At 44.9% G+C, this 26,028-nt stretch overlaps 1 protein-coding gene across 1 annotated transcript; it reads left to right on the top strand.

The window, feature by feature from the left end:
* Positions 1-17,597: 17,597 nt before the first annotated feature.
* LOC123399018 (transcription factor MYC1-like) lies at positions 17,598-18,940 on the top strand. Its single transcript, XM_045093453.1, has 2 exons — positions 17,598-18,256; positions 18,287-18,940. The coding sequence occupies exons 1-2, from the start codon at positions 17,673-17,675 to the stop codon at positions 18,597-18,599; spliced, it is 897 nt and encodes a 298-aa protein (XP_044949388.1). The 5' UTR covers positions 17,598-17,672; the 3' UTR covers positions 18,600-18,940.
* The last annotated feature ends 7,088 nt before the right edge of the window (positions 18,941-26,028 follow it).

Below are 26,028 nucleotides of genomic sequence, written 5' to 3'. Positions count from 1 at the left end.
GAGAAGCTCCCGGAGGTCAATCCTCCCTCCGGCAGGGTGCCGGGAAGAGGTTTCCTGACGCTCCCGATCTCGGAAGCGCTGTGGCGGCGAAATGATGAGAAATTCGTGATTCTAGAAGTTCTCCAAGGATTTCCTCTCGGGACTCTAAATATAGGCCAAAGGAGGGCACCGGAGGAGGTGGGACCCACCTAGGCGGCCTCCTGGCGCTGCCTAGGTCCTAGTCGCGCCAGCAGGTCGCCTGTGCAGCCCATGGACCCCTCTAGCCCATCTTCGGTGACCCGGAAGCTTCTATTTTGCTGATTTTGTATATATTTTTTTGTGGAATTTTTCGGGCTTCGGAAAATTGGGTAAAAGCCCGTGCAAAATAGACTTCAGCAGACAGAAACTGGCACTGGGTGCACTGAGTTAGTAGGTTAGTCCAAATATGTGTAAAATGATATAAAAGTGTAGCAAAACATATAACAATGTCACCCAAAAGATCATGGAACAAGCAGAAATTATAGATACGTTTGGGACGTATCAACATCCCCAAGCTTAATTTCTGCTCGTCCTCGAGTAGATAAATGATAACACAATAATTTCTGTGGTGACATGCTAACACACATATAAGAACTTCAAAGTAAAGCAAGTAAGATATGCAATTCAAGTCGAGATAGTAACAAGAAAGATTTTATATCTAGTATTGAGTTTAACAAAGTAAGAACATAAAGGTGCAAGAGCTCTCACTGTCCGTGACTCGAATGCCTCCAAATGGTGTTTGCGTGCAAGAAGTGGGAGATGGGTTGATATCATAAAATATATTTTTATTGAGAACTCAATCTAGTAAAATTTCACACTTGGTCTCCTTCAGAATCTTATTTGAGGAGGGTCATCATTGGAATATGCAAACCAAATTCTATAAGGGTCCCCACATAATTATGCATGAATGATAATCTCTATGTAGTACCAATATAGCAATGGAGTAGGAGTTTGGATCTTCAAAAAGAATAGTAGTTTTGCCCCTTTATCTCTTTTTTTCCTTTTTCTCTTTTTATTTTTTATTTTTTTGTGGCATGTTTGGCTCTTTCTTTTTATCTCTCATTTGTCCTCTTTGGGATCTTTTCTTTGTCCTCTTTGGGATCTTTTCCTCACTTAAGGGCAACACTCTATGTTTTACATGAATAAAAATAAGATCATCACACTTTATAAGAAGTACTCAACATCAATACAAGTGAAAACTATCATGATGTATGCAAATGTATGCATCTGCCAGTGTAGCAGGATATGCAATGATACTAACGCGTCATGTAGCAATAATTAGGGCAAAACCCAACTATCATGCGGCTCTACGATCAAGCAAAAGCATGTATGACATGAAGATCAAGTCATGAGATGATGGATGTTGCATGGCAATGTATCTCAGAAAGGCTATGGAAATGCCTTAATAGGTAGGTATGGTGGTTGTTTTGAGGAAAGATATAATGAGGCTTATGTGTGACAGAGCATATCATGTCATGGGTTTGGATGCACCGGAGGAGTTTGCACAAACTCTCAGTGTGAGAAAGGGCAATGCACGGTACCGAAGAGGCTAGCAAAATATGGATGGTGGAAGTGCCAACAATCGAATACTCACATTAGTTCGAAGAACTCATACACTTATTATCGGTAACTCTCTATCTAGTTAGGAAATTCATACAGAGACAAGTACCCCGAGGAGGAGTGTTTGGGGTTTGGTTATCCTTGCACATCCTCGACTCATGGTAACATGCGGGTACTCTATATATTCCAACCCCTTCACTGGTTAGCGATCAATTTAGTAGCTAGAGTTCTCAACTAATTTTTAGTTTTTTAAAAACACACGGATTTTCCAAAATACAACACCGATCACTAATAGGCTCAAGCTCTTGGCACCAATAGTCCAAACATTACTCAAATCAATACCTCAAAACTATTGCAAGTTACTATTATACTTAAATAGCAACCTTAATTACCTACTCATGTAAGACACACAACTGAGTGCAACGAGCCAACTCTCTAAACAAGATAAGAATGATAACTCAAGAGAATTACAAAATCAACATAAATAAAAGCTCTTAAAAAGATAAGCATGAAAACTAAGAGCTAAGCATGAGAGCAGCTATGGAAAGATAAAGAACACACAAAAAAGATAAGCATGAAACATATGTTGTGTTCTAGAGTGGAATGGAGCGTGTTTCTCTCCCAAACAAGGTAGGCTAGGTTCTGACTTGTTATGAACCGCAAGGAAAACTAAAACAAACTAAAAAGTAAATAGCGGGACGCTCCAAGCATAGCACATAACATATGAAGTGATAAAAATATAGCATGGAGATGAACGAACTGATGATTGTTGATAGAGAAGGGGATGCACGGGGGCATCCTCAAGCTCAGACGCTTGAGTCTCATTGAATATATCTTGGCGTGCATGGGGGCATCCCCAAGCTTGAGCGCTTGACACTCATGTATCTTCTTTCATCATTTTCCATTGCATACTTGAAAACTCCCTTCATATGAAACTCATCATAAGCTGATTAGAGTGGTTAGTACCCTTAATAAAAGAATTCATTGCCTGCTGGAAATAAATATTTTCATGAAAATCATCTGCTTCTCATGATTTCCAAAAGGTTTCTGCAAATAAAAAGTAAGCTTAGGATTTGCAAAACAATGGAAACACAAAACATGACAGAATCTGCGAAAAACAGAACATCAGGTAGTAAATAATTTATTCGGGGCATTGTAGAAACCATGGATCCAATATCACAATAAGCAAGGAAGTCTTGGTTAGAGATGCTAATTCTAACAAAAGGTTCCCACTCATCATTTATTTTCAAAATTTGTTCCTTATCAACCATGGGTTTGTCTCTTTCTCTTAAGTCTAGAGCATCTATTTTCCTTTCAATGGTAGGAAGTCTATCTATAATAGTGTCATAACCATGATTATAAACAAGATTATTAGATAGACCATGTATAATATCAAGAGCTCCTGCCTCATCACACTCTAAAATAATCTCCTTTAGCTATAATATCAAGAGAGTGTTTTCACCATATAAAGAGACCATGATAAAAATTTCTAAGCACAATTTTGATAGGTATCCAAGGCATAATTCCTTTGTGTGCTTCAGAAATTCTATCACATGCTTCCTTCATATTTTCTCCATTCCTTTGACAGAAATCTAGGACCTCAGATTCCTTCCAAGCATCAAACCTTAACATGCTTGACAACTAAAAGCAAAGTAACTATTTTTTTTGTGGTTTTTGGTATAAGACTCTAAAGCAAAAACTAAAAAACAAACTAACTAGATTGAAAAGCAAAGGTAAAGGATAGTGTGCAACTCCCCTATCTTGAAGACTGGAGTCCCTGGCAATGGCGCTAGAAAACTTTGCTTGATGATGAGATGATGTATATACTTATCGCACCTCGTTGGTTACCCCAAGTGGAAGGTTGAGATGTAGTAAGCAGCAAGTTTTCCCTCACATGTGAACTGTAAGGTTTATCGAACCAGGAGGACTCCTAGGATCAACAAGTAGGTGTCTCCTATCTTGGTCAGCAGAAGATGTGGACCTGCACACATAAAAAATAACTTTGCTCCCAACGAGTACAGGGAGGTTGTCATTCTCTCCGGCCTTGTAGTTCGCAAAGGATCAAAACACAAGCGGGAAGGTAATAGTGATTGCAATGAAAAAGTAAATGGAAGCGGTAAATGGCGGAGGTGTAAACAATAATGGTGGTATGGACCGGAGTCACATTATGTTCACTCGTGATGTCTCTCTCCTAAAAGATGATAAACAACTATGATTGGGTAAACAAATCACAGTTGGGCAATTGGCAGAATTATGAAAGCACCGCAATGCTAATTATGCTACTTGATAGTTAGAGGTTCAATAGTAATGGGCAGTACGCCAAGACAAGTAGAACGTTTATTCATCAGCATCTACTTACTAATCATCCACCTTGAGATATCTATCCAGAACATCTCTCCGGTATTAAGTTGCGAGCCCCACCCTAAAGTGTAAACTCAAAGCAACGGACAATTGCATTAACGAACTATGCGTAAGGTAAACAATCATTGCCACCGTGGCCACAAGCACCATTGTTTTCTCCCTGGTGGCAACAACACATCCCCTAGTCTCATGTTTCTTTCACTCAAGCTAGACATCGAGGGGCATGAACCCACAATCATGCATAACGCTCCCTCTTGGAGTTACAATATACTACTCGGCCAAAGCAATAAATAGCAATAGAGAACATGCATGAATTACTAAGGAACATAATATAAAATGATAACCAAATATATAACTCATAACAATCTGAACACAATCTCATAATCCATCGGATCCCAACAAACCGAGCATAGCAATAGCAAGATAATTACATAGCTGCCTTGATCATGTAGGGCGGCTCACAAGGACTAACCATTGAAGCACAAGATTGGAGAGAAGACATCACATAGTTACTGGTCATGGACTCATGGTCCAAGGAGGACTACTCACGACACGTCCGGGAAGCGTCCATGGCGGTGGAGAAGCTCTCGGGGGTCAATCCTCCCTCCGACAGGGTGCCGGGAAGAGGTCTCCTAACGCTCCCGACATCGGAAGCGCTGTGGCGGCGGAATGATGGAGAAATTTGCGATTCTGGAAGTTGTCCAAGGGTTTCCTCTCGGGACTCTAAATATAGGCCAAAGGAGGGCACCGGAAGAGGTGGGGCCCACCCAGGCCCCCTCTGGCCCATCTTCGGTGATCCGAAAGCTTCTGTTTCGCTGATTTTTTATATATTTTTTCTTGAATTTTTCGGGTTTCGGAAAATTGGGTAAAAGCCCTTGCAAAATAGACATCAGCAGACAAAACTAGCACTGGGTGCACTGGGTTAGTAGGTTAGTCCAAATATGTGTAAAATGATATAAAAGTGTAGCAAAACATATAACAATGTCACCCAAAAGATCATGGAACAAGCAGAAATTATAGATATGTTTGGGACGTATCATAGGTCCTGCGGGAATCAGTTGCCCAACTCACACAACGGAAAAAACAATCGTGCCCCCTGCTCAAAGTGTATTCCGATACAGAGGTGTGCTCGAGCGGAGCTGCGGTCGAGCAGAGGTATGATGAAACAACTAATATTGATCCGGAGTTTGTTGCACTCTACGGAGAAGTGCCCAAGGCTCATGGCATGTCTATGGTTCGGTACTTAAACCGTATACATGATTTCACTAACATGACATACCGGTACCAGCACGGGTCTCCTCTCGCCAAATCGGAGTTAGTCAACGAGCTACCTAAATGAACCGGGTCTGAAACCGGGTTTTCTACTAGTGAAGCAGGTATTCTTAGAGGAGAAGTGGCCAACTTCTTTGGTGCCCTATCGAGGTGGGCTGGCAATAAGGGTGAGATGTAGATGAACTGTGGTAGCGTGTAGCATTGTGTTGCATGTAATGTATTATGTAATACTTTAACGTGGATGGGGTTCTCTACCCTTCTCATTCTCTAATACGGGGTATATGATCACACTTAAAGTATGTACAGACGGACGCCTTAAATGACCGCTCATACGTCCCTGGACATATCCGGTGAGTAACCAGACAGAAAAGAGAAGGAAAAAGTGATCCTATCGGATCACTTATATCATTTTTATACGTCTGACCTGTCCGTGAACCCTCATATTCACCATTTGGGTTCCCATGTAACTGCCTCCTCCAACCCCACCCTCCAACCCCACCCCACCCCACCCACCCTCCCCCCAACACACACACATCATTCAATAAAAACAACAGAGATTGCCTTTATAAAAAGAATGCAAAAGAGCGTAACACAAAATGACTATGTTTCTTGTGATGGAACTTGTCCATTATGATTCAAGTTCTAGATTTAATACGTATGATTGTATTTTCCTAAATTTGTTACATATTTCTCCGTGTCGTTTATCAGTGGTATGACATGCTTGTCACCTATGATCATATGTCTCAATTTCATCAATCTCATGCCCGTCAACTATGATCATGTAGAAGCACGAAAACTGGAGCCACCCCATCACAATTGCCGGTAATCAACTACATCGGGAGTGATGGCCGGTTGACTGCACTTGGAAGCAAGCGGGTATTCAAAGGGTGTGTTTGGTAGCCTGCACCAAAGGTGCATGAGGGCAGCAGTTTGTTTCTTAACCAATTTTTGTCTGTTTGGTACGTTGTATGAGCTCTACTCAGTATGATTCATTTGATGCAAAAAGGCCCCGTAGCATGGCTCCCAAGCGAACGGACGATCAGGTGTTCGTTGCTCAGCGTGGCTCCTGAGGCCCATCCCACCTGTTCGCTCCTCGACCCACCAGGCCCGAACGACCTCTCCACCCCCACAAAAAACTGACCTAATCCCAACCTCTCGTCCCTCTCATTGCTCCTGCGACGCTTCCGCGACGCGCTGCCGCACCTGTTCCTGCGACGTGCCGTCACTCTACTCTTGAGGCCCATCCCAGCTGTGATGCGTGAAGCCCCGATGAGTAGTGAGCGCCCTCTTTCCTCGGATGTGTTGCACCCGGATCTCGTCCTGCCGGGTCGTAGGCTTGGGCGGGTTTTGATTTGGGATTTTATGGTTGTGATTCAATCTGTTGTAGACGAGGTCGCCAATTTGTTCCCCAACCTGAAGTCCAACATGTATGTTCAGGTGCAACCTACCAAACAAAGTCTCGCCTCAGCATGTATCACCACATACATTACTATCAAACAACAGCAAATGCATCTATTCAACATGTTTACATTGACCATGTCTTAGATGGAAACAACCATGCTAGATATATAGAGAATGCAACCAAACACACCCTAACAAGAGAACTACTTCTTTGGTGCCCTACCGAGGTGGGCTGGCAAGAAGGGTTAGATGTAGATGAACCGTGGTAGTGTGTAGCATTGTGTTGCATGTAATGTAATACGTAACACTTTAACATGGATGGGGTCCTCTACCCTTCTCCTTCTCTAACATGGAGTATATGATCGTACTTAAAGTATGTACACACAGACGCCTCAAACGACTCCTCATATATTTGTGGACGTATCCGGTCAGTAACCAGACAAGAAAAAAAAGGAGAAAAGTGATCCAATGATCCCTTATATCTTTACCTAATAATAAAGAGGCTATTGCTTCCGTCGGAAAACCCACCGTTGCCGTTTTTCAAAAAAGCCACTGTCTTTTAGGTAATTAAACCCGCGGTACCTTTTTATGTGTTACGAATAGGAAAACGTTTAATTTTTGCACAGAGCCCCCTATGGCATTGGATAAGAGAAACGCATCTGGGCTGACAAAAAACACACGAGAGGGATATCGCTTCTGCCCTCATAATCCCACATCGATACTTCACAGATAATTTCATCACTTTATATACATTCGCCTTGGTGATTTTACAAGAGGCAACGGAAATCAACAGAGGAACAAATTCGAGAAGAAGAAATTGGAATGACACGAACAGAGGTGGAGCCGCGAGACAGAGGGGGTTAGGGGCGAAGGAAAGGGGTTGGCACCGGCGATGCATAGGTGGAGGTGGGGGCGTCGGGGTTAGAGGATTCAGGCAACCGGCGGGGTAAGGCTTGCCGGAGACGCAAGAAGCACCATGGGGGCGGAAGTGAAAAGAGAGGAGAACCGGGGTAGGAGTACCGGCTGGTGCTCGGGCACTGGAGCTGGCCCCGTCGCCCCCAGTCTCCAGCAACCCTCCACAATGGCCCCGTAGGCCGACCTCGCAGAAGCACACCATGGGAGGCGGTCACGAGGTGCAGAGGTGGGAGGCGATGGAGGAGCAGAGGAGGAGGGAAGTGTGGGCGCCATTGGAAGGGGTAGTCAGGGAGATTGGGGATCCACTGGGGCTCTCTCCCCTAGCGACACGGGGTGGAGGAGAGGAGGGGGGCTGGGGATCGGGCTAGGTTAGGGGATTTAGGAATGGGTAAGGCTGGGCCTTGGCACGCCTAATGGGTTGTGCACTACTACTCTCTCTCTTTCCTTTAATTTCTTTTCTCTAAATTTTTTAATTAAAAATGTGTGGTATTATTTTTTCCCGTTGCAACGCACGGGTCCTTTTGCTATAATAATAAAGAGGCTATTGCTTCCGTCGGAAAACCCATCACGACATTTTTATAAAAAAAGCCCCTGTAATTTTTGTTATTCAACCCGCGCTCCATCATTTATCTGCAACGCAAAAGGAAAAAACGATTCGCTACAAAAATTATACGCATACGCATCGCCTCCTCCCGTCGACCCTCGGCCACCCTGGCCTGTGCCCAGGCCGCCGCCACGGCCGACCTCAACCGCCACCGCTGCTGATCTCAACCCACCCGCCTCCGCGGCCGTACCTCTCCCCGCTCACTGCCCCCATTGCGGCGCTCGAGCGCATCGCGTCGACCCTGGTCCACCCTGGCGTGTGTCCAGGCCGCTGCCACACCACTCGCCGCCGCGGCCGACCTCAACCACCACTGTTGTCGATCTCAACCCACCCGCCTCCGCGATCTTACCTCTGCCCGCTTGCTGCCCCCGTTTCGGCGCTCGAGCACAGCTTCTGGATCAAATCAACGCGACAGCTACAGTGACTGAGGATGATGCGTCTGCTCGATGCAGAACGGCGGCGGCGTGGCGGAGCGAAGTACTTGCAGGTGGAGGCGGGTCTCCATGGCTCACACGGGGAACTCCGAGGTTATGGCGCGGCAACGGTGACTCCTTATGACCAGATAGAGGCGCCTAACCCTTGCTCCCCTCATCGTATCCCCTCCTCCGGCAGGAACCCATCATCTGGTGAGATCCCCTCCCCATGCCTCCAACCGTGTGCCAAGCACCGACAAGAAATTTTGTTTTGTTGGGATTTGTTTGCTGATGAATGAATGTATTGAATGTAAGATTGTATTGTTGTAGAGATAGAGAATGGAACACCACCTTCAGTTTGTCATCTGATCGCACATTCTCTACCCCATGAGTGAAATAAGATAACATTTCATTGATCAATTCACGTAGCCTCTTTGTTTTGCTTTGTTTGTCCTGCTTAATTTCTCATCATGGTGGAATTAACAATGGATGGATTGATTTCTCAACAAAATAGGATAGGACTGACTACATTAGTTAGTTAGCTTTTTATTTTAATAAATCAAAATAATTATAAAAATATTAAAAGCGTGTGGTATTTTTTTCTCCCGTTGCAACGCACGGGCCCTTTTGCTAGTCATTCCTATACGTCTTGGCTGTCCGTGAACCCTTATATTCATCTCAAATATAGTGAGGATACCATGGCTCGCGGACGCTTCCGGACGCGGTCGATCAGTCCGCCACGTAGAACGCCACCCCACCCCGGACCATATTTTCCTTTTCTTTATTCGTTCTTTTATTTCTCTCTCTCTCTTATTCTCCATCAACCATATGCAAGTGACCGTACACATGAGGAAGAAAATAAGAAGTGTGACTGCGCGAATGAACAATTAGGGGACACATCCGGTCACTCACTGGATACATCTACAAACGTTTAGGGATCATATTTGCTATGTCCGGCTCTAGATGCTCTCATGCGCTTTCGAGAGAAAAAAATCCAGGATCTGCAGGCTGAGGCTTAAGCCCACGTGAATGGGGTGTATATATACTCCCTCCGTTTCTAAATATAAGTTTTTATAGAGAATCTACTAAAGTATTACATACGAATCCATATAGACATAGTTTAGAGTGTAGATTCACTTATTTTGCTTCGTATGTAGTCATCTAGTGAAATATGTTAAAAGGCTTATATTTAGGAACAGAGGGAGTAGATGCTTTCATATAGGTGAGTATGCACCCGTGTATGAAATTCTGCTTTTGTACTGTATTTAGAAAAGCTATTAACACCGATATGCATTTCTAAAGACAAGAAATCAGGAAAACAAATTAGTTTGTGTGTCCTCGTATTTCTAACAATTAGAAAAAATAAAAAGGGAGGAATAAAAATATTGGCTCCTCGACAAAAAAAGTGTGTGTCCACATCTAGACCATGCCATCTGTTTATGCGTATCTTACCTTAAAACAATATCGTTGTGCCCATCCGCCCATTATTATTTCCCAATTCCCTTATGGCATCTCTAAGGTTCACCTGTGAATTTCTCCGGCATATGTCTGGACATGATGCGGGACTAAGCCATTAAATGATAATTATAAAGTATCCGGTTGAGAGGAAAAAAATAGATAGAACCATGCATGTAGTGGGCCATTTGTGTTGTAATGTGCGGTTGGGTGGTGAGAAAGAAGAGGGGGACCATGCATGTGTGGTTGGAAGGAGAGAGAAGAAATGAACATGCATGTAATTAGATAAAGTGCATGTTTGACGTCGAATATATATGTGCATTGTGTTATTGGGCCTTCCTCCTAATCCTTTGTATAGTAGAGGTAGAGGACCATCTTGTACCTATATATACGTGCCTAGTGCACTCAATCAATATTGTATGTTGCACAACCCTAAACCTAATCCTCTACATGGTATCAGTTTCCTCCACGATCCCGACCTTGCCGTCGCCGCGCCATCTCTCGCGCAGCCGCCTCCGCCGCCCCAGCCACCGCCGTCGCGCCCTCTCATGCGTCGCCGTCGCCGCCATCGCCGCCGCTGTCGCCGCGCCATCTCAAGCGCCGCCACCGCCGCTGCATCCCCTCCTTCATCGCTTCCACCACCACAACCCTTCATCCCTCGACACCACCAAGGTCTCTCCGCGTTCCTCAATCTCCTTCGGCAGCAATCCGTTTGCTGGCCCCGACGTCACCGTCGTTCGCGATCTCAACATCTTCGACCATGTCCCGGTGGTCCTTGACCAGTCCATCGGCTCCTACTCGACCTGGAATAGGTACTTCTCCTTGGTGTTCCGTGAGTACCTCCTTCACGGCCACATCGATGGCACCATGGACTCGGCCCTCATGGTGAACGACGAGGACTGGATGATCCTTGACGCCACCATCATCCGCTGGTTCTACCTTACCATCTCCAAAGATCTCTTTCACATGGTGGTGTGTGATGAGGACGACGCCTACACCGTCTGGACCAAGCTCAACGGCCTTTTTATCGACAGCAAACTCCAGCGCAAGGTCCTCCTCCACGGCGAGTTTTATGGGTGCCAACAGCTTGATTCATCCATTGATGATTTCTGCATCCGCCTCAAAAAGCTTGCCGACGAGCTCCATGATCTTGGCGAGACGATCAGTGACGTGCTCCTCTTCAGCACCCTCACAGCCGGCCTCAACGACGACTTCGGAACGCCGCCTCCAACCTGACTCTTATCCCGGATCCGACCTTCGCCAGGGTTGTGGCGTACCTCAAGCTTGAGGAACGCCGCTTGAAGATGGCGCGGGTCTGGGCCACGCACACGGCTCTCACCACCGCCACTCGCGGTGGACCTGCCCCTCCGCGGTCGGCTCCCCCGCAAACGGCTTCCCTTTAGCCGTTGCAGCCGGCCCAGTCTGGGAACGGCCGTCGTCGCGGTGGTCGGCGCGATGGGCGTCAGCAGCAGCCGAACGACGCTCCGGGTGGCGTGCCTCGCCCTCCACAGCAGCAACCGGCTCCATGATACACCGAGCAGAATCCATGGATCGGCGTGGTCCACGCTTACTCCATGCCGGTTCCCCGTGCTCCTGCTCCCGGTCTCCTTGGACCCCGACCGCCGTCGCATCAGGCGTTCTACGCCGCGCCCCAGCCGTACGTAGCGCTGTACGACCCTCTCTCACTCGGCCAGTCGACGCAGTCCGACGGGCTTCCACCGGCCCCCTGGGAGCCATCCCTACTTGCGGCGCTGCACTCCGCCCCTACTCCGACAAACTACGCTGGCGGCGGTGACTGGTATATGGATACCGGTGCTACGGCCCACATGGCTGCTCACGAACAGGTCGCCCTTGGTCACATCCGGGTCCTTCATGTTCCGACTGCACAACAGTTCGTCGATGTGATGACTAAGGGACTGCCTACTTTCACCTTTAAGGAGTTATGTTCGAGTCTCTGTGTCTCTCGCGACGCTCCGACTGCGGGGAGTGTTGAATATATATGTGTATTGTGTTATTGGGCCTTCCTCCTAGTCCTTTGTATAATTAAGGTAGAGACTCATCTTGTATCTATATATACGTGTCTAGTGCATTCAATTAATATTATGTGTTGCAAGCCCTAAACCTAATCCTCTACACCGACAAAGCTCCTCATGACTGTCTTTATTTTACTGAAATCCATACATTTAAATTGTTAAACTAACATATACAGATTCGTATTGGACGTCAAGAGTGATCCGAACACCGGGTCCAAACGCCGTGATTTGAGGGTCCGTTTTAAAAATGCCAACGCAAAAACAAAAAAAACTAATGCGTCGAGACCTTCCTGACCCGGTACCTTTTCCTCATAGGAAGCCGTGCGTGCTTGCATGGCCCATCGCTCTAGCAGGCAGATCGAACTATGCCCTGCATGCATGCCTCGGGAGAAAGGTCAATAGGCCACACCCGTAAGCCAAGTTAGCTCCTGCATGCATGGTTTGGGAGAAAGGTCAAGGATCACCACGGAGGCTGACCCTTCTGTTTACTGGTGCTTTTCTCTGATTTGGCTTCAGTAATGAAGAGCGTATAAACATAGACGCACTCCAACTTCTGGCGAGTTTAGTTCGGGGTTGGGTTTTGGAACATGGTGTATATGATTTCGGTTCACAAATTTTAGCGAAAATCACAGCATCTAAGTTTCAGAAAATTATGTTAATCATGTGGAGAATGGACAAAAAAATTTTGTAATCATGTAGAGAATGGACACAAGTATGTGCATGAAATTAGCAAATTGGTGGGAGGCACAATGTAAGTCACAATAACTTTCGTGGAAACAACCGTGTTCCGAATTCTTTTTTCCTATATCATGAATGATTGGTTTTTACCCGGGCTCACACCTCTTCCATTAATTACTTAACCGTAACGAAAGTATTTAGTACATACGATTCCCAAACGGGGCGGGAAAGGGGAAACATCGAGCGGGGGCATTAGTACGAAACCCACCGTGGATGCTCGTCAAATGAGACGTCAACTAAGAGCATCTCTAGCAGATACTGTAAAAAGATGACCTATAAACGCGTTTTATAGTTCGACGAAGTGGAGTTTTGCGGGGCCGGAGGAACCGATGCGTCGAGCAGCGAGCTCGTGCTCGTGCTCGTGCTCGTACTCCTCGAGCTCGCGACGCTTGAAAGCCGGAGGCCATACTTCAGCCACCTCCGGGATCCCCGCTTGCGTGCGGCGTCGAAGACGCGTCGGCGACGGTGCTCGGCGTCATCCCCTCCATTTTTGTGGCCGTCCATGGTCGGGACAGCCCACTGGTGGTTTTTTGTCTCGCCGGCGGCGAGAAATTAGGACGGAGTGGGGGTTTGAATCGCGACGGAGGTTAGGGTTCGACCCGTAAACGCGCTGTAAAACCGCATATATGCCGGCTCGAGGGGTCTTTTGCGGGCCGCGGTAAAAGTTTTACGGGTCGGACGCGCGATACAGGGTCTGTTCTGACCACTAAAACGTACCGAACCCATATACGCACCCGAATTTTACGGACTCGGCCCTTTTACGGTGTCCGCTAGAGATGCTCCAAGGGGCAAAAACCTACTAGCACCACTTAGACTTTACAGTACCATAAGAACCAGGTCTCAGGAAGCAAGAGACCATACAAAATCACGTCAAGAGACATCAAACCTTCATGAGGAAGCTAAATAGAAAAACATACAACAAGGAATCATAAGGCGAGGCGTGACAACATCACCCACGCTGCGCTCCAAAAGCCTCATCGATCATGAGCCTGCTGCGAGAAGCCGAGCGATCCGCCAAGGACAAAGCCACATGCATCACTCTCTAAACCACAGCTTGGAATGCAGCTCTATCCTCAAACTACAGTAGACCTTTCCACTAAGGCCCTGTTTGGAACCAACCAGATTATATAATCTGGTTTTTATAATCTATTGTATTTCCAAACAGGACAGTTTATATTGTAGATTTTATAAACTAGATGGCCAGATTATTATAATCTCATAATCTCCTCTATCCCAGCTAAAATGAGATTATGGATTACAAATGACGTGTTATTCTTGTAAACTTCAAGAGAATTACGCAGTGCCATCGCCACTTTCCTATTTTTCCTTGTAAACTGAGGGCAAACATGTCATTGTACAATTTAAAAGCTGATTTACAGTTTATATAATCTGGCCTCCAAACAAGTCCACCTGAATTATTTTTATAAACCAGATTATATAATCTATGTTCATAATCCAGATTATTATAATTTATTATAGTTTCAAACATGACCTAAGTCATGAAGGAACAAGAAGTGAAAACAACTTGCAACGGAGTGCGGACAACATGGCCCTCGAAGGTAACTTTATTACGAGTACACCAGATTCCCCAGTAAATAGCAGCAATAATCATCATATAAAACTTCTCGCACCCATCTAAGTAGCAATATATATAGCCACGACCAGCATTGTCACAGATATCTAGGGTTGCAAGTAGCAAAAGAACACTAAAAAATAGATGGTCAGCAGTCTCTTCATTAGCACAAAATGAACAAGAAGGATCACCACCCCAATTTCATTTTCGCAAATTGTCTCGCGTAGGAATTGCATTTGGAAAAAGTTGCCAGATGAAAATTTTGATTTTCATGGGGATACTAGCTTTCCGCACCCACTTGTAATTAGGCCCAGCAAGATTTTTCTGAAGTCACTCACAAACGGAATTAGTGAATAGCCTACGCGGCAAAGGAAACTCACAGTCCATTGAGATAAACTCAGCCAAAGTACAATTCTGTTTCAGACAAACATCAAACATGTCGGGGAAACGAGACGCAAGAGGAATGTCTAAAGCCCAAGGAGCACACCAAACCCGTGCCAGGTCTCCATTGTTAATAACAATTTTCATGTCAGCCGGGTAAACCTCTTCGACTTTCATAATAGCCTTCCAATAGGTGAAACAGAGCCATGGGGTTGTATGGTGGCGACAATATGACATCTGAAGTAACTAGCACCTCTGTTTTGGCTACCGAATCCCAAGGAAATACCGAGGGTGGGCGAGAAACGGGGATACCGCGGTTACCGTAAAATTCCGAGGAAATACCGCTCGAATTTTTTAAACTAAATTTGAGTTCAAACATTTTTGGGTTAGGAATATATTAGTGCGGAGCTCAAGTAGTACACAAACAAGATGTTGGCGTAGTGGCTGCTTCTGCACCTCCTTCCACAACCTGTATAAGGTCGGAGGTTCGATTCTCCTAGTGTGTTTTTAAATTTTTATTGAAGAGTTAGTTAAGCAAAAAAGAATAAACAAACGAGAGATTTTCGAGTCTGAGACTCAAACTTGCAACCTACGGGCTGTGCAAGATCATACTACCACCAGAGCACCGCCACTTATATGCTTTAGTTGATTTCCTACCATTCTTAAACATACTCTCCTCATTCAAATTCAAAATTTTCAAAAAAATCAATTTTTTTTGCTCGGTAGGCAGCTTTCTTGTGGGGTAGCGAGAAACGCGAATACCGGGCGGTATCCGAATTTACCGCCCGGTAACCAAAATGCTGACTAGCACACACACAATTTGCTGTCATAGGCCATCTCCAGTCTCCAACTTCAATCATCACTAAACCATGAGGCTATGTTTTGCTTACGCGAATTGTTAACCACCAAACCACTAATACGTTTGGAAGGACAAATCCTAGCCCATTTAACCATGTGATAAGCACATTTTTTCTTAGCTTTCCTTCAAAATAAAGTCTACGATCGATGGACATTCATTTTCTCGATAAAAGTCTTATTGAGAAGGAACTTAGACATAGAGAAAGGAAGGCATGCCATCAAGACTAGAGTTGAGCATAACTACTCAAGCAGCAGAGATGAATGATTATGTTTAAGTTTCAAAATTAACGTGCACGTATGTGCTTGTCTCCATCATTTACATGTATGAATTTTCCGTAATTTTTTACTTAAATGATCTGTTTTTTTTTTTTTGCAAAAATTATGAGTCTAGATCATTTCAGCAAAAGAAAGATGACTTTCTTGTGAGTAACAAATTATCCATTTTTCTAGTGTGAAGTATATTATCCATTGTCCATAAGCATGTGCAGGTTACCGCTTGTCTAGTTCACGACTGCAATTTAACTTGCTCGCTTCTATCGGAGATACACCTAGATACACAATTGATGAAATATTAAAAGGAAACGGCCATTATCTGATGACTCGCAGCTGCCGAAGGAGAAAGAGCCTTATCCACCTAGTTCTTGGCCACCTAGCTCCTACCAAATACCGGGTTGCTTTATCTGTTGATGGTTCATTCTCAGGGGAGCATGGTTATGCGGAGGTAGGTACGATTTTGTGGCGACATGATGGATCTGTTATATTCATTGCTTACCAGTATGTGTTTCATTGCAATGACGCAGTAGAAACGGAGATTCATGCTGTTATGTAGGGGATGGCTATCACATTGCAGCACACCGACCTGCCGATAATTATTCAGTCAGATTCCATGGAGACTTTGTCCATTTTTTTCTAATGATGGATTTGTCGCTTGGCTTATGAACATATTGTTTAGGAGATCAAAGCTATGATGAACGATAGGAAATTTATTCCACAGAAACTTAATAGGAATCATAATGGAGTGGCCGACTGGTTGGCAAATTATAGTTGTACGGAACAAACCATGTATGTATGGTTGTACCAAGGACCGTCATGTATTGAGGAACTTTTGCCTTTCAACTGGGGAAAATATTACCTTTTACCGGTCAATCGTTCGTGCCCGTCCGCCGGCTCTGTGGTTGTTCGATCATGTCTTGATCAGACGGTCAACATCGCCCCCGCGTCCGCCGAAGCTGCTTTCATTTGCCTGCAACTCGTCTATTGTTTCAGGACATGCATTTTTGATACTGGGTAACACTAGGGATGTTACGGGGCTCATATGGCTGGGAGGACGAGCGGCTGGATTTAGGTTTTTCCATGCAACATCCTCTTTGTTGCAAGAAAAAATTCTGCAACATTAGTTATGTTGCAGAACATTTTCCATAACCAATGTAAAGTTGAAAAAAAAGTCAGCAACATTAGCTTTGTTACAGAAAAATTCATGTAACAATATCTATGTTGTAAAAGTTTCGCAACACGGTCCCTATTACAAACACCCGAACGCAACATTATGCTTGTTGCAAAAGTTATCAGCTCAATCTGTCGATCACCCATTATTAATCTTTGTTGCAGAAAAAATTATGTCGTCCGCAGCTTTGTCGGGGCTGAAACAAAGTGGTTGTTTTTGCAACTGGTTTGCTGTTTCAGAAAATTAATGTGTTGGGGAAGATGACCGAGCCGCGTACTAGAAGTTAGATCGTACCGCTGCGTTAGAGATCCGACGATTGTCGTGGTGGTGGATGTTTAGTAGACATCTACCGACGAACGTGCAGTGCTTCCCATAAACATTGAGCAAAATTCCCATTTCTATGCAAGAAAAAAAAAACTTGCTCGTTTCTCCTTTCGCTTTCTCACATAGTGATTAACTGATTAGTGACTACACAACTTCTAGCTAACCTAGTTGTCATCTATTGGTTCGTTCAAGATCTCAAGCCCGGACCCACATGGACATGTTTTTTGCGGGGCAAAGATAAATCGAAAACGACAGAGACCATTTACGTGAGATAAACGTATGTGCGAGGTCTCAACCGCAAAAGTGCCACCGGTATAAATACATGGCCATAGTGGTGTGGAGCTACAGCCTACAGGTACCGCATCTCCACCTGCGAGTTCGAGGATCGACACGTACGCACCTGCTGCCGGCCATGGACGACGAACTGCTCTCCCCGTGCTCCTCCTTCTTCCCAGTCTCGCCGCCGGCCGCCGAGTTCGAGCACCACCACAACCAGTTTATCGAGTTCACCTCCTGCGAGGTCCCCGAGCAATGGCTGCTCGGCGACGTCGTCGTGCCGGCCAAGAGCGAGGACACGGGGGACCTGTGGCCCGCGGGGACGTTGCTGTCCCCAGACTCCGAGCTCTCGGAACTGCCGGCGACGAGCCTCCCTGCCTCCACGGAGTCGACGCCGCGGCCGGCGGCCAAGCGGCGCGGGAGGAAGCCCGGGCCCCGCCCCGAGGGCCCCACCGTCAGCCACGTGGAGGCCGAGCGGCAGCGCCGTGACAAGCTGAACCGCCGCTTCTGCGACCTCCGCGCCGCCGTGCCCACCGTGTCACGCATGGACAAGGCCTCCCTCCTCGCCGACGCGGCCGCATACATTGCGGAGCTGCGCGCCCGCGTGGCCCGGCTGGAGGACGAGAGCAAGCAGGCGGCCGCCGCGAGGTGGGACACAAGCTCCGCCTCCCACGGTGGCGGCGCCTCCTTCCACAACTTTCTAGCCGGAGACGAGACGGTGGATGTGCGGATGGTGGGGCGGGACGGGGCGGCGCTGCGCGTGACGACGGCCGCGGGGTCCGCCACGCACGCGCCGGCGCGTCTGATGAGCGCGCTCCGGTCGCTGGAGCTGCACGTGCAGCACGCGTGCGTGAGCCGCGTGCAGGGCGCGACGGTGCAGGACGCCGTGGTGGACGTGCCCGCCGCGCTCCAGCACGACGACGGCGCCGCCCTCCGCTCCGCGCTGCTCCAGCGGCTGCGTGACAGCGCCTAGCTACAGAGCCTACGTTATCTCGTGAGCAGGTACAGACAACTCCCGCGTACGACCGATGCCATGCATGATAATTCTGACGCCTTTGCTTCGTGTCGTCCATGGAATAAATTCAAGACCTATCTATATTGCAAACAGTGACCGGTGAAGGCTTGTTTGGGTCTATACGTACAGATTGAGTATATATACGCACGTGTGTTACTAGTGTTATATATGCTTGTTATAAACTGTTGATTTTCTTTTTCATTTGTATATATGGAGAGTGCTTGTTATACTATTGTGTAATATATACATGTATACAATTCCTGTATGACAACTTAATTATATTAGTACTTGTTTTGGTGTATCTTGTGCTGCTAGAGATGAATTAATCATGAATGTTTGGTTCAAGAGAACCAGCTTAAGATCAATATAATGGGTTCTCTATAATTCAATACAATGGAATGCTAGTTTCGACATTACGAAAGCTATGGGCTCTTTGATTCAGATAGGTTTTGTTATAAAGATTTAAGGTTTTTTGGTCACTGCATGTCATTTTGCTATTTGCTCTTTTGAACTCCAATTCAATGGAAATTTTTCAAAAGACTCGATGTTTTTGAGGATCTTGCCAAAATTAGTAAGAAAACACGGAAGTGACTAGATTCCACATTTCAACACAACACTTATTCAGGAAATGCTCAGCCTAATATTAGATGGTCAAATTGGAGTGCATGCGTGTTAGCAGAACTTTCTCAAGGTCTCTTCACCCGGTTTATTGACTTAAAATGGCAATACAAGGTATTAAGTCATCTACAAGCGTCGAATTCCTCCTCAATCCTTTCCAACCCCCTCGTGGAGGAGATTAATCGAACAAGCACTTATGGAGTTCACACCCAACCAATGGCAGTGTGTGGAGAGCAGTGATATATATAACACACACCAGATTATCCTGGGACATCATCTCCATCATGGCCAAAATGTAGAAGGAAGCATGTGCCGGCCTAGAAAGACATGCTAATCTATTAGTGCGTGAGACTAGTTGCAATTCAATAGTAATAACTTTCAAATCCACATATTTAGATCGAATATAAGTAGGTGCATGTGTGAGTTCAAGCAGCTTAAACATGAACAACGCTTCACACAGTCGGTGAAAGAACCCAACAAAAATAATATTGAGGTGACATATGCTTTAGTCCTGGTTCATCAACCTGAACTAAAGAGGCGGGACTAAAGGCCTAACATTTCGTCCCGGTCCTCTTACAAGCCGGGACTAAAGGTGCTCCACGTGGGCGCCTCGTAGCGCCCCAGAGGCAGGCCATTTAGTCCCGGTCCGTTACACGGACCGAGACTAAAGATTTTCAGATTTTGCTGGTTTTTGGGTTTTTTTGAATGAAATTATTTTTTGGATTTTAGGGTTTTAGGGTTTAGCTGTTCGGGAGATTAACGTGATGCCTCGTTTGGTGTTCGGGAATTAGTTTTCATATAATTTAAATAGAAATAATTATGCATATATATATAAGATTAACTTATCTTACAAGCGATCATATATATATATATATATATATATATATATATATATATATATATATATATATACAATTATATGGAGATCTGAATTATCGGGACTAGAACCCGTCTATTTGATTACATGGACGAACATCAGTAATGGCCCTTAGCTACACTAAATCGTCATTTGTCTTCTATAGCTTCCGTCCTCAGAAATCCCGCAAGCTCCTCTGCAACAGCAATCGCGTGTTGCTCTGGTAGGACCTTCGCCCTCATGGCCGTGTGCTATATAAGAAGAGGAGATGAATATGAATATCAATCATGATAACAAAGAATGACGGGTAAAAATAGAGGTGTGAATGTTCATTGCTTACGTCGAATCTGTGATCCTTGAACTCAGAGGTAAACGTGCGAATGGTCTCGCAAACATAGTATCCGCATAGATGCGTTCCCCGTGGCTGCTGGTCGCACTTTACGAGAATAGAATATATATAATCAAAATAATAATCTAGCATCATAAATGTATTGAAAATTAATAGAAGTATATCATACTACTACTTACCTGAGCCGCTCTAAAGGTCGGCTTCTCAGGAAAGTTACCGGGAGTCACGCACTTGAACCGCTTCCAAACCCTGCCCGGCAAGGATAATGATTTGCTAAGTTTTTCATTAATTGATATATCAAAAAATCATCGAAAGAGACCGATAGAGCAAAAGAATGATTAAAATTACCCTTGGAGCATGTTCTGCAGGCTTTGGAACTGTTCCAAGGGTCTCGATAATGGGTCGAAGGCATCAACTCTTCTCTTATCAATTTGAATGTCCAACAGAATTCAATGGAAGCTGCACATGTATGTATATATATATATATATATATATATATATATATAGGTGTGTGTGTGTGTGTGTGTGTGTGTGTGTGTGTCAGTAACTTATCAATTACACTTATAAGTGAATGGACACAACAGAGTAAAGACCCTCATCTGAAGTTGTATGGAAACAGTATGTGGTCACAGAAATTTTGATCTGTTAGAAACATTAGAAGGTTTTCCTCCGTCTCCTTGGGTTTGTCAGTTAGCGTCGCTATATGTATTTTATCTGGGTCAATAAACCCAATATTTAGGATGCTCTTACTTTTACACTCCAGAATCTTCATTCTGCATAATAGAGTACAAGTTATATATAGACAATGAATTGAAATAACTAAACAAGTTATATGTAGACAACGAATTGAAAAACTTACAGACAATAGCAACTCATAAGCGATTTGTCAAGGGCGTCGCCATTGTACATCTGGAAGAGTTCATCAAAGTCGATATGGATTTCTTCGAAGCGGCCGTAGTACTCCCGTGAGACACTCAGCACGATCATCGTTCTCCCATTCTTTGATTCACTTAAGTACCATTTATGCAAGTAACGCATATTTGTTGGGAGATCATCTTTGCTGACCAAAGGCTCTCCCATGACAAACTGTGGCTTAGGGGCTACCACAGCCTTGGGTATCCTGTCGTCTTGGGAAGCCAGCAAATCTTCAACCGAGATACCACATTCATCCGCCAACTCCTTTGCTCTTTCAAAAGCTTGCCCCTGCACCGGAGGGGGAACATTCTCGATTAACACCTTGAGGGGTGGGATCGACTGTTTGGCCTGTTGTCCAAGCTGAGGAACGTCTGATTTTTTCTTGCTTGTAGTTGAACTTGATTTGCTCCCACTTGTACTTGCACGTGAGCTGCTCTTTTTCACTTCCTTCTGCAATGTGCGTGTATAGTCATCAGGCTTATATTGTAAGTCATACTGTGATGGAAGGGTTATAAAGTCTTTTGCCCATGCTATTTGCTTCTCGGTGTATTCCGGGCGGGGCTCGGGTTCCTTCCTTTTCATCTGCGCATCATGCTCTTCCTTTGCTATCCTAGCGTTTTCCTCGGGGGTACGATCATAAGGTCTGATAGGAAGATTAGCATGAGGTACCTTTGGGAGGGGCGACAGTTTGCGCTTTGGGGAGCCCCGTCGCTTAGAAATCATCAACGGAGCGTTCTTGCTGGCACGCTTCCGCTTAGTATCATGTGCGGGCCGCGGCGGAGACGGACGACCCAAGTCCGGCGGCGGTGATCGAGATGGACTCGTGTTGTGCTGGCCGACGTCATGTGGAGGGCTTGGAGGTAATGGAGGTGTAGGTGACCTGCGACGATTCGGAGGCGGTGTTGTCCTTGGGGCCGAGCCTGGAAGCTTGATGTAGTTCTTGTCCCATAGGATGACTCCACCCAGTACTTCTCCGAGTGTCCTCTCATCTTCGGGTCCAACTATGTCGAGCTCCATATCATTAAACCCCGTCATGATTTCATCCACCCCGACTTTAGCAAAGCCAGCTGGAATCTCACGGCCATGCCAGCGTGCATCAGGGCCAGAAGGTAAAGCTTGTCCGACGGCCACCTTCATGGATATGTTCTTGAATTTCTGATGGAGTTCACATGATGTTGACTCCTTGATTCCATCCACGGGGTAGCCGGGACCGTCCTCTATCATTCTTCGTTCATCGTCGGGCGGGGCCTCAGATTCAGCCACGCTGCTTTTCCGCTTAGATGGGGCGCCGGTAATATCAAGTGCAGGATCTTCCTGGCGCGGTACTCCTCTAAGCTCATCAATCTGCTTCTGTTGCTCGTTAATCCTGACAAGCAACTGGTTGAACTTGTCATTCTCCTCATCCTTCTGCCGCTTCTTTGCTCTCTCTCGGCTTCTGTAAGTGTCTTGGTCTCTGGCAAACCCAAGCCACCACGGGTAAGAAGGACCGAAGCCTCGCCTTCGTCCTCCATGTTCGTCATTGCCAAGGACCAGTGTGAGCAAATCTTTATCTCTATCTGCAGTGAACTGTCTTTGTCCCTCCTTAATTTCTTTCACTATCCTTTTCCAATTCTCCCTGGGTATCCTAAGCTCGTCATTGCAGATGAGGTCCCCTGTTGTTTCGTCGTACGACCCACCATGCGCAAGGAATCAAATCGTAAAATAAAGTAGTATTCAAATTAGCATGCATTCAATTATAAGTTAATACATCATCACTTTTGTCCGTACATCGTCGAATATTATCACTAATACTCCTCGAATACTATCATACATATAGCATCACTCATACATCTAGGACCGTAGCGCCCGACGGGTATCGGCGCGGGCGGTGGACACCCAAAGAGAAGGAACCATCACAGGATCATAGCTCCAGTGAGATCCCCGAAGAACCTGCCACGTATGCTCGAACCTGCCCTCCAACTCAACCATGTAGCGACGGACGTGCTCATCCTCCTCGCTGACACGGTGACGTACCACCTCCGCGGTGTTCGGAAGCCTCGGCACCCTCACTGGCCCACGCGACCACCACCAAACAAGGATCGGGTCAACGACGGGCTAGCTCCTCACCAACCTACGCCCCCTGGAAGGTAGCACCTCCCAATACCAGCCGGGCGGAGCCCAGTCCCGGACAGGGCCCCTCTGATCAAGCAGGTGTCCTCCGCTGAGTCGACGACGAGGATGCGGGATAGGCATCGTAAAATGAACTAAAAAAATAAACTAGTTCTATTAATTTTCTTGCTAAAAATAAACTATTAACACTTAAGGATATACAATAGCAAAATTAAACTATTAACACTTAAGCATATACAATAGCAAAATTAAGCAATAATCTAAGAAACACTATTAACACTTAAGCATATACACTATACAATAGCAAAAAGTATTTCTTCTTCTTGTAACCCTAAACTAAATTTTTCCTCTTCTTCTATTTCTCCTCTTCTTCTATTTCTTCTTCTACTACTACTTCTCCTCTTCTTGTAGTACTTCTCCTCTTCTCTTCTTCTACTTCTCCTCTCCTCCTCTTCTAATTTTTTCTCTTCTTCTACTTCTCCTCTTCTTCTATTTTTCCTCTTCTTCTCCTCTCCTCCTCTTCTTATTCTCCTTTTTCTTCTTTTCTTCTCCTCCTCTTCTTATTTTCATTTTTCCTAATCTTATTTTCTTATTTTTGTTCATATTTCTTCTTCTTGTAACCCTAACCTAATTCTAAATATTACTAACCCTAATAATCTAGCACAAACCTAATAACAATAGGAATTAAATGACAATTTTTTTTATTTTTCTTCTTTTCTTCTCCTTTTTCTTCCTTTCTTCTCCTTTTTCTTCTTCTCTTCTCCTTTTTCTTCTTTTCTTCTACTGGCCGGAGTGTTGGGGAGGAGGGGGCGGGGGGCTTACCGGCCGGAGGTGTCGACGGCGCGCGGCGAGGAGGACGGCGCGGCGGCGAGGAGGACGGCGTGGCGGCGAGGAAGATGGCGAGGAGGACGGCGCTGCGGCGAGGAGGACGGCAGGCGGCGGCGAGCAGGACGGCGGGCAGCCTGACGGCGTCGTCGATTTTGTCGCTATGCCGCGCCGGGCACGAGAACGAGAGGAAGAAGAAGAGAAATGGACGATTTGGGTTGGAAATTTTCGAAGTCCCGCTTATATAGGTGGATCTATAGTCCCGGTGCGTGGCTCGAGCCGGGGCTAAAGACCCCCTTTAGTCCCGGGTGGAGCCACGCCCCGGGACTAAAGGCCTCTTTTCGGGCAGACCAAGAGGCGGGAAGCAGGGGGTCTTTAGTCCCGGTGCTTGGCTCCAGCCGGGACTAAAGGGTGTCTTTAGTCCCGGGTCGTGGCTCCACCCGGGACTAAAGCCCCTCCTAGGCTGCACGATAAGTTTAGTCCCACCTCGCCCAGCGAGGGGGGCTAACACTTGTTTATAAGCCCCGTCGCAGCTTGTCCATCGAGCTCCTCTCTAAAGCAGGCTTACGGGCCTAAACTTACTGAAAATTAAAACTATATTCGAAATTGTGGAGAAAATTCAATCTGAATTCAAAGTGAGTTCACTTTGAATTCATGTTGAATTTTATCCATGATTTCTCATATAGTTTCAATTTTTTTCTATTTTCAAAATTAATTATTTTGACTATCCAAACTATTAACTTATTTTGTTATTTTCAATTAAAAACTATGTTTATTAAAAATTCTTTTTGCATATTTGAGAATTTGACAAAACTATGATAATGAAAAGTGTTTAAAATTGAATAAATAATTCAAAACTATTTTCTATTTTCATAATTAATAATTTTGACTATCCAAACTATTATCTATTTTGTTATTTTCAATTAAAAACTATGTTTATTAAAAATTCTTTTTGCATATTTGAGAATTTGACAAAACTATGATAATGAAAAGTGTTTCAAATTGAATAAATAATGCAAAACTATTTTTTATTTTCATAATTAATAATTTTGACTATCCAAACTATTATCTATTTTGTTATTTTCAATTAAAAACTATGTTTGTTAAAAAATTCTTTTTGCATATTTGAGAATTTGACATAACTATGATAATGAAAAGTGTTTCAAATTGAATAAATAATGCAAAACTATTTTATATTTCCATAATTAATAATTTTGACTATCCAAACTATTATCTATTTTGTTATTTTCAATTAAAAACTATGTTTATTTTAAGCTAGTTGACCCTGAAATTGAAAAGCACTACAAATTAACTCTGAAAATGTTGAAAGTTGGCATGCTATCATCATTTCACCCACATAGCATGTGTTCAAAAGTTGAGAGGGCTACGACAAAAACTGGATGCAGTTCGTGTACAAAACTGACAATCTCTCTCGAAGTAGCAGCGTTTCGAACAAGAACTCATCTCTTACAAAGGGATTTCATTTTTTTGAACTTATTTGAACTCCATACTTTTTGTGTGTTCAAAATGCACCATTCTAAGGCACATCACAAAATTTCAACAATTTCTGACTTCATTTGGTATATTTCGTGCATTTACTTTTTTTTTGAGCTAGTTGACCCTGAAATTCAAAAGCACTACAAATGAACTCTGAAAATGTTGAAAGTTGGCATGCTATCATCATTTCACCCACATAGCATGTGTTAAAAAGTTGA

This window comes from Hordeum vulgare, chromosome 5H (genome assembly GCF_904849725.1).
Source record: "Hordeum vulgare subsp. vulgare chromosome 5H, MorexV3_pseudomolecules_assembly, whole genome shotgun sequence".
NCBI lineage: Eukaryota > Viridiplantae > Streptophyta > Magnoliopsida > Poales > Poaceae > Hordeum > Hordeum vulgare.
Note: the sequence above shows the minus strand (reverse complement) of the source record. Positions and strands in the feature narration are given on the sequence as shown.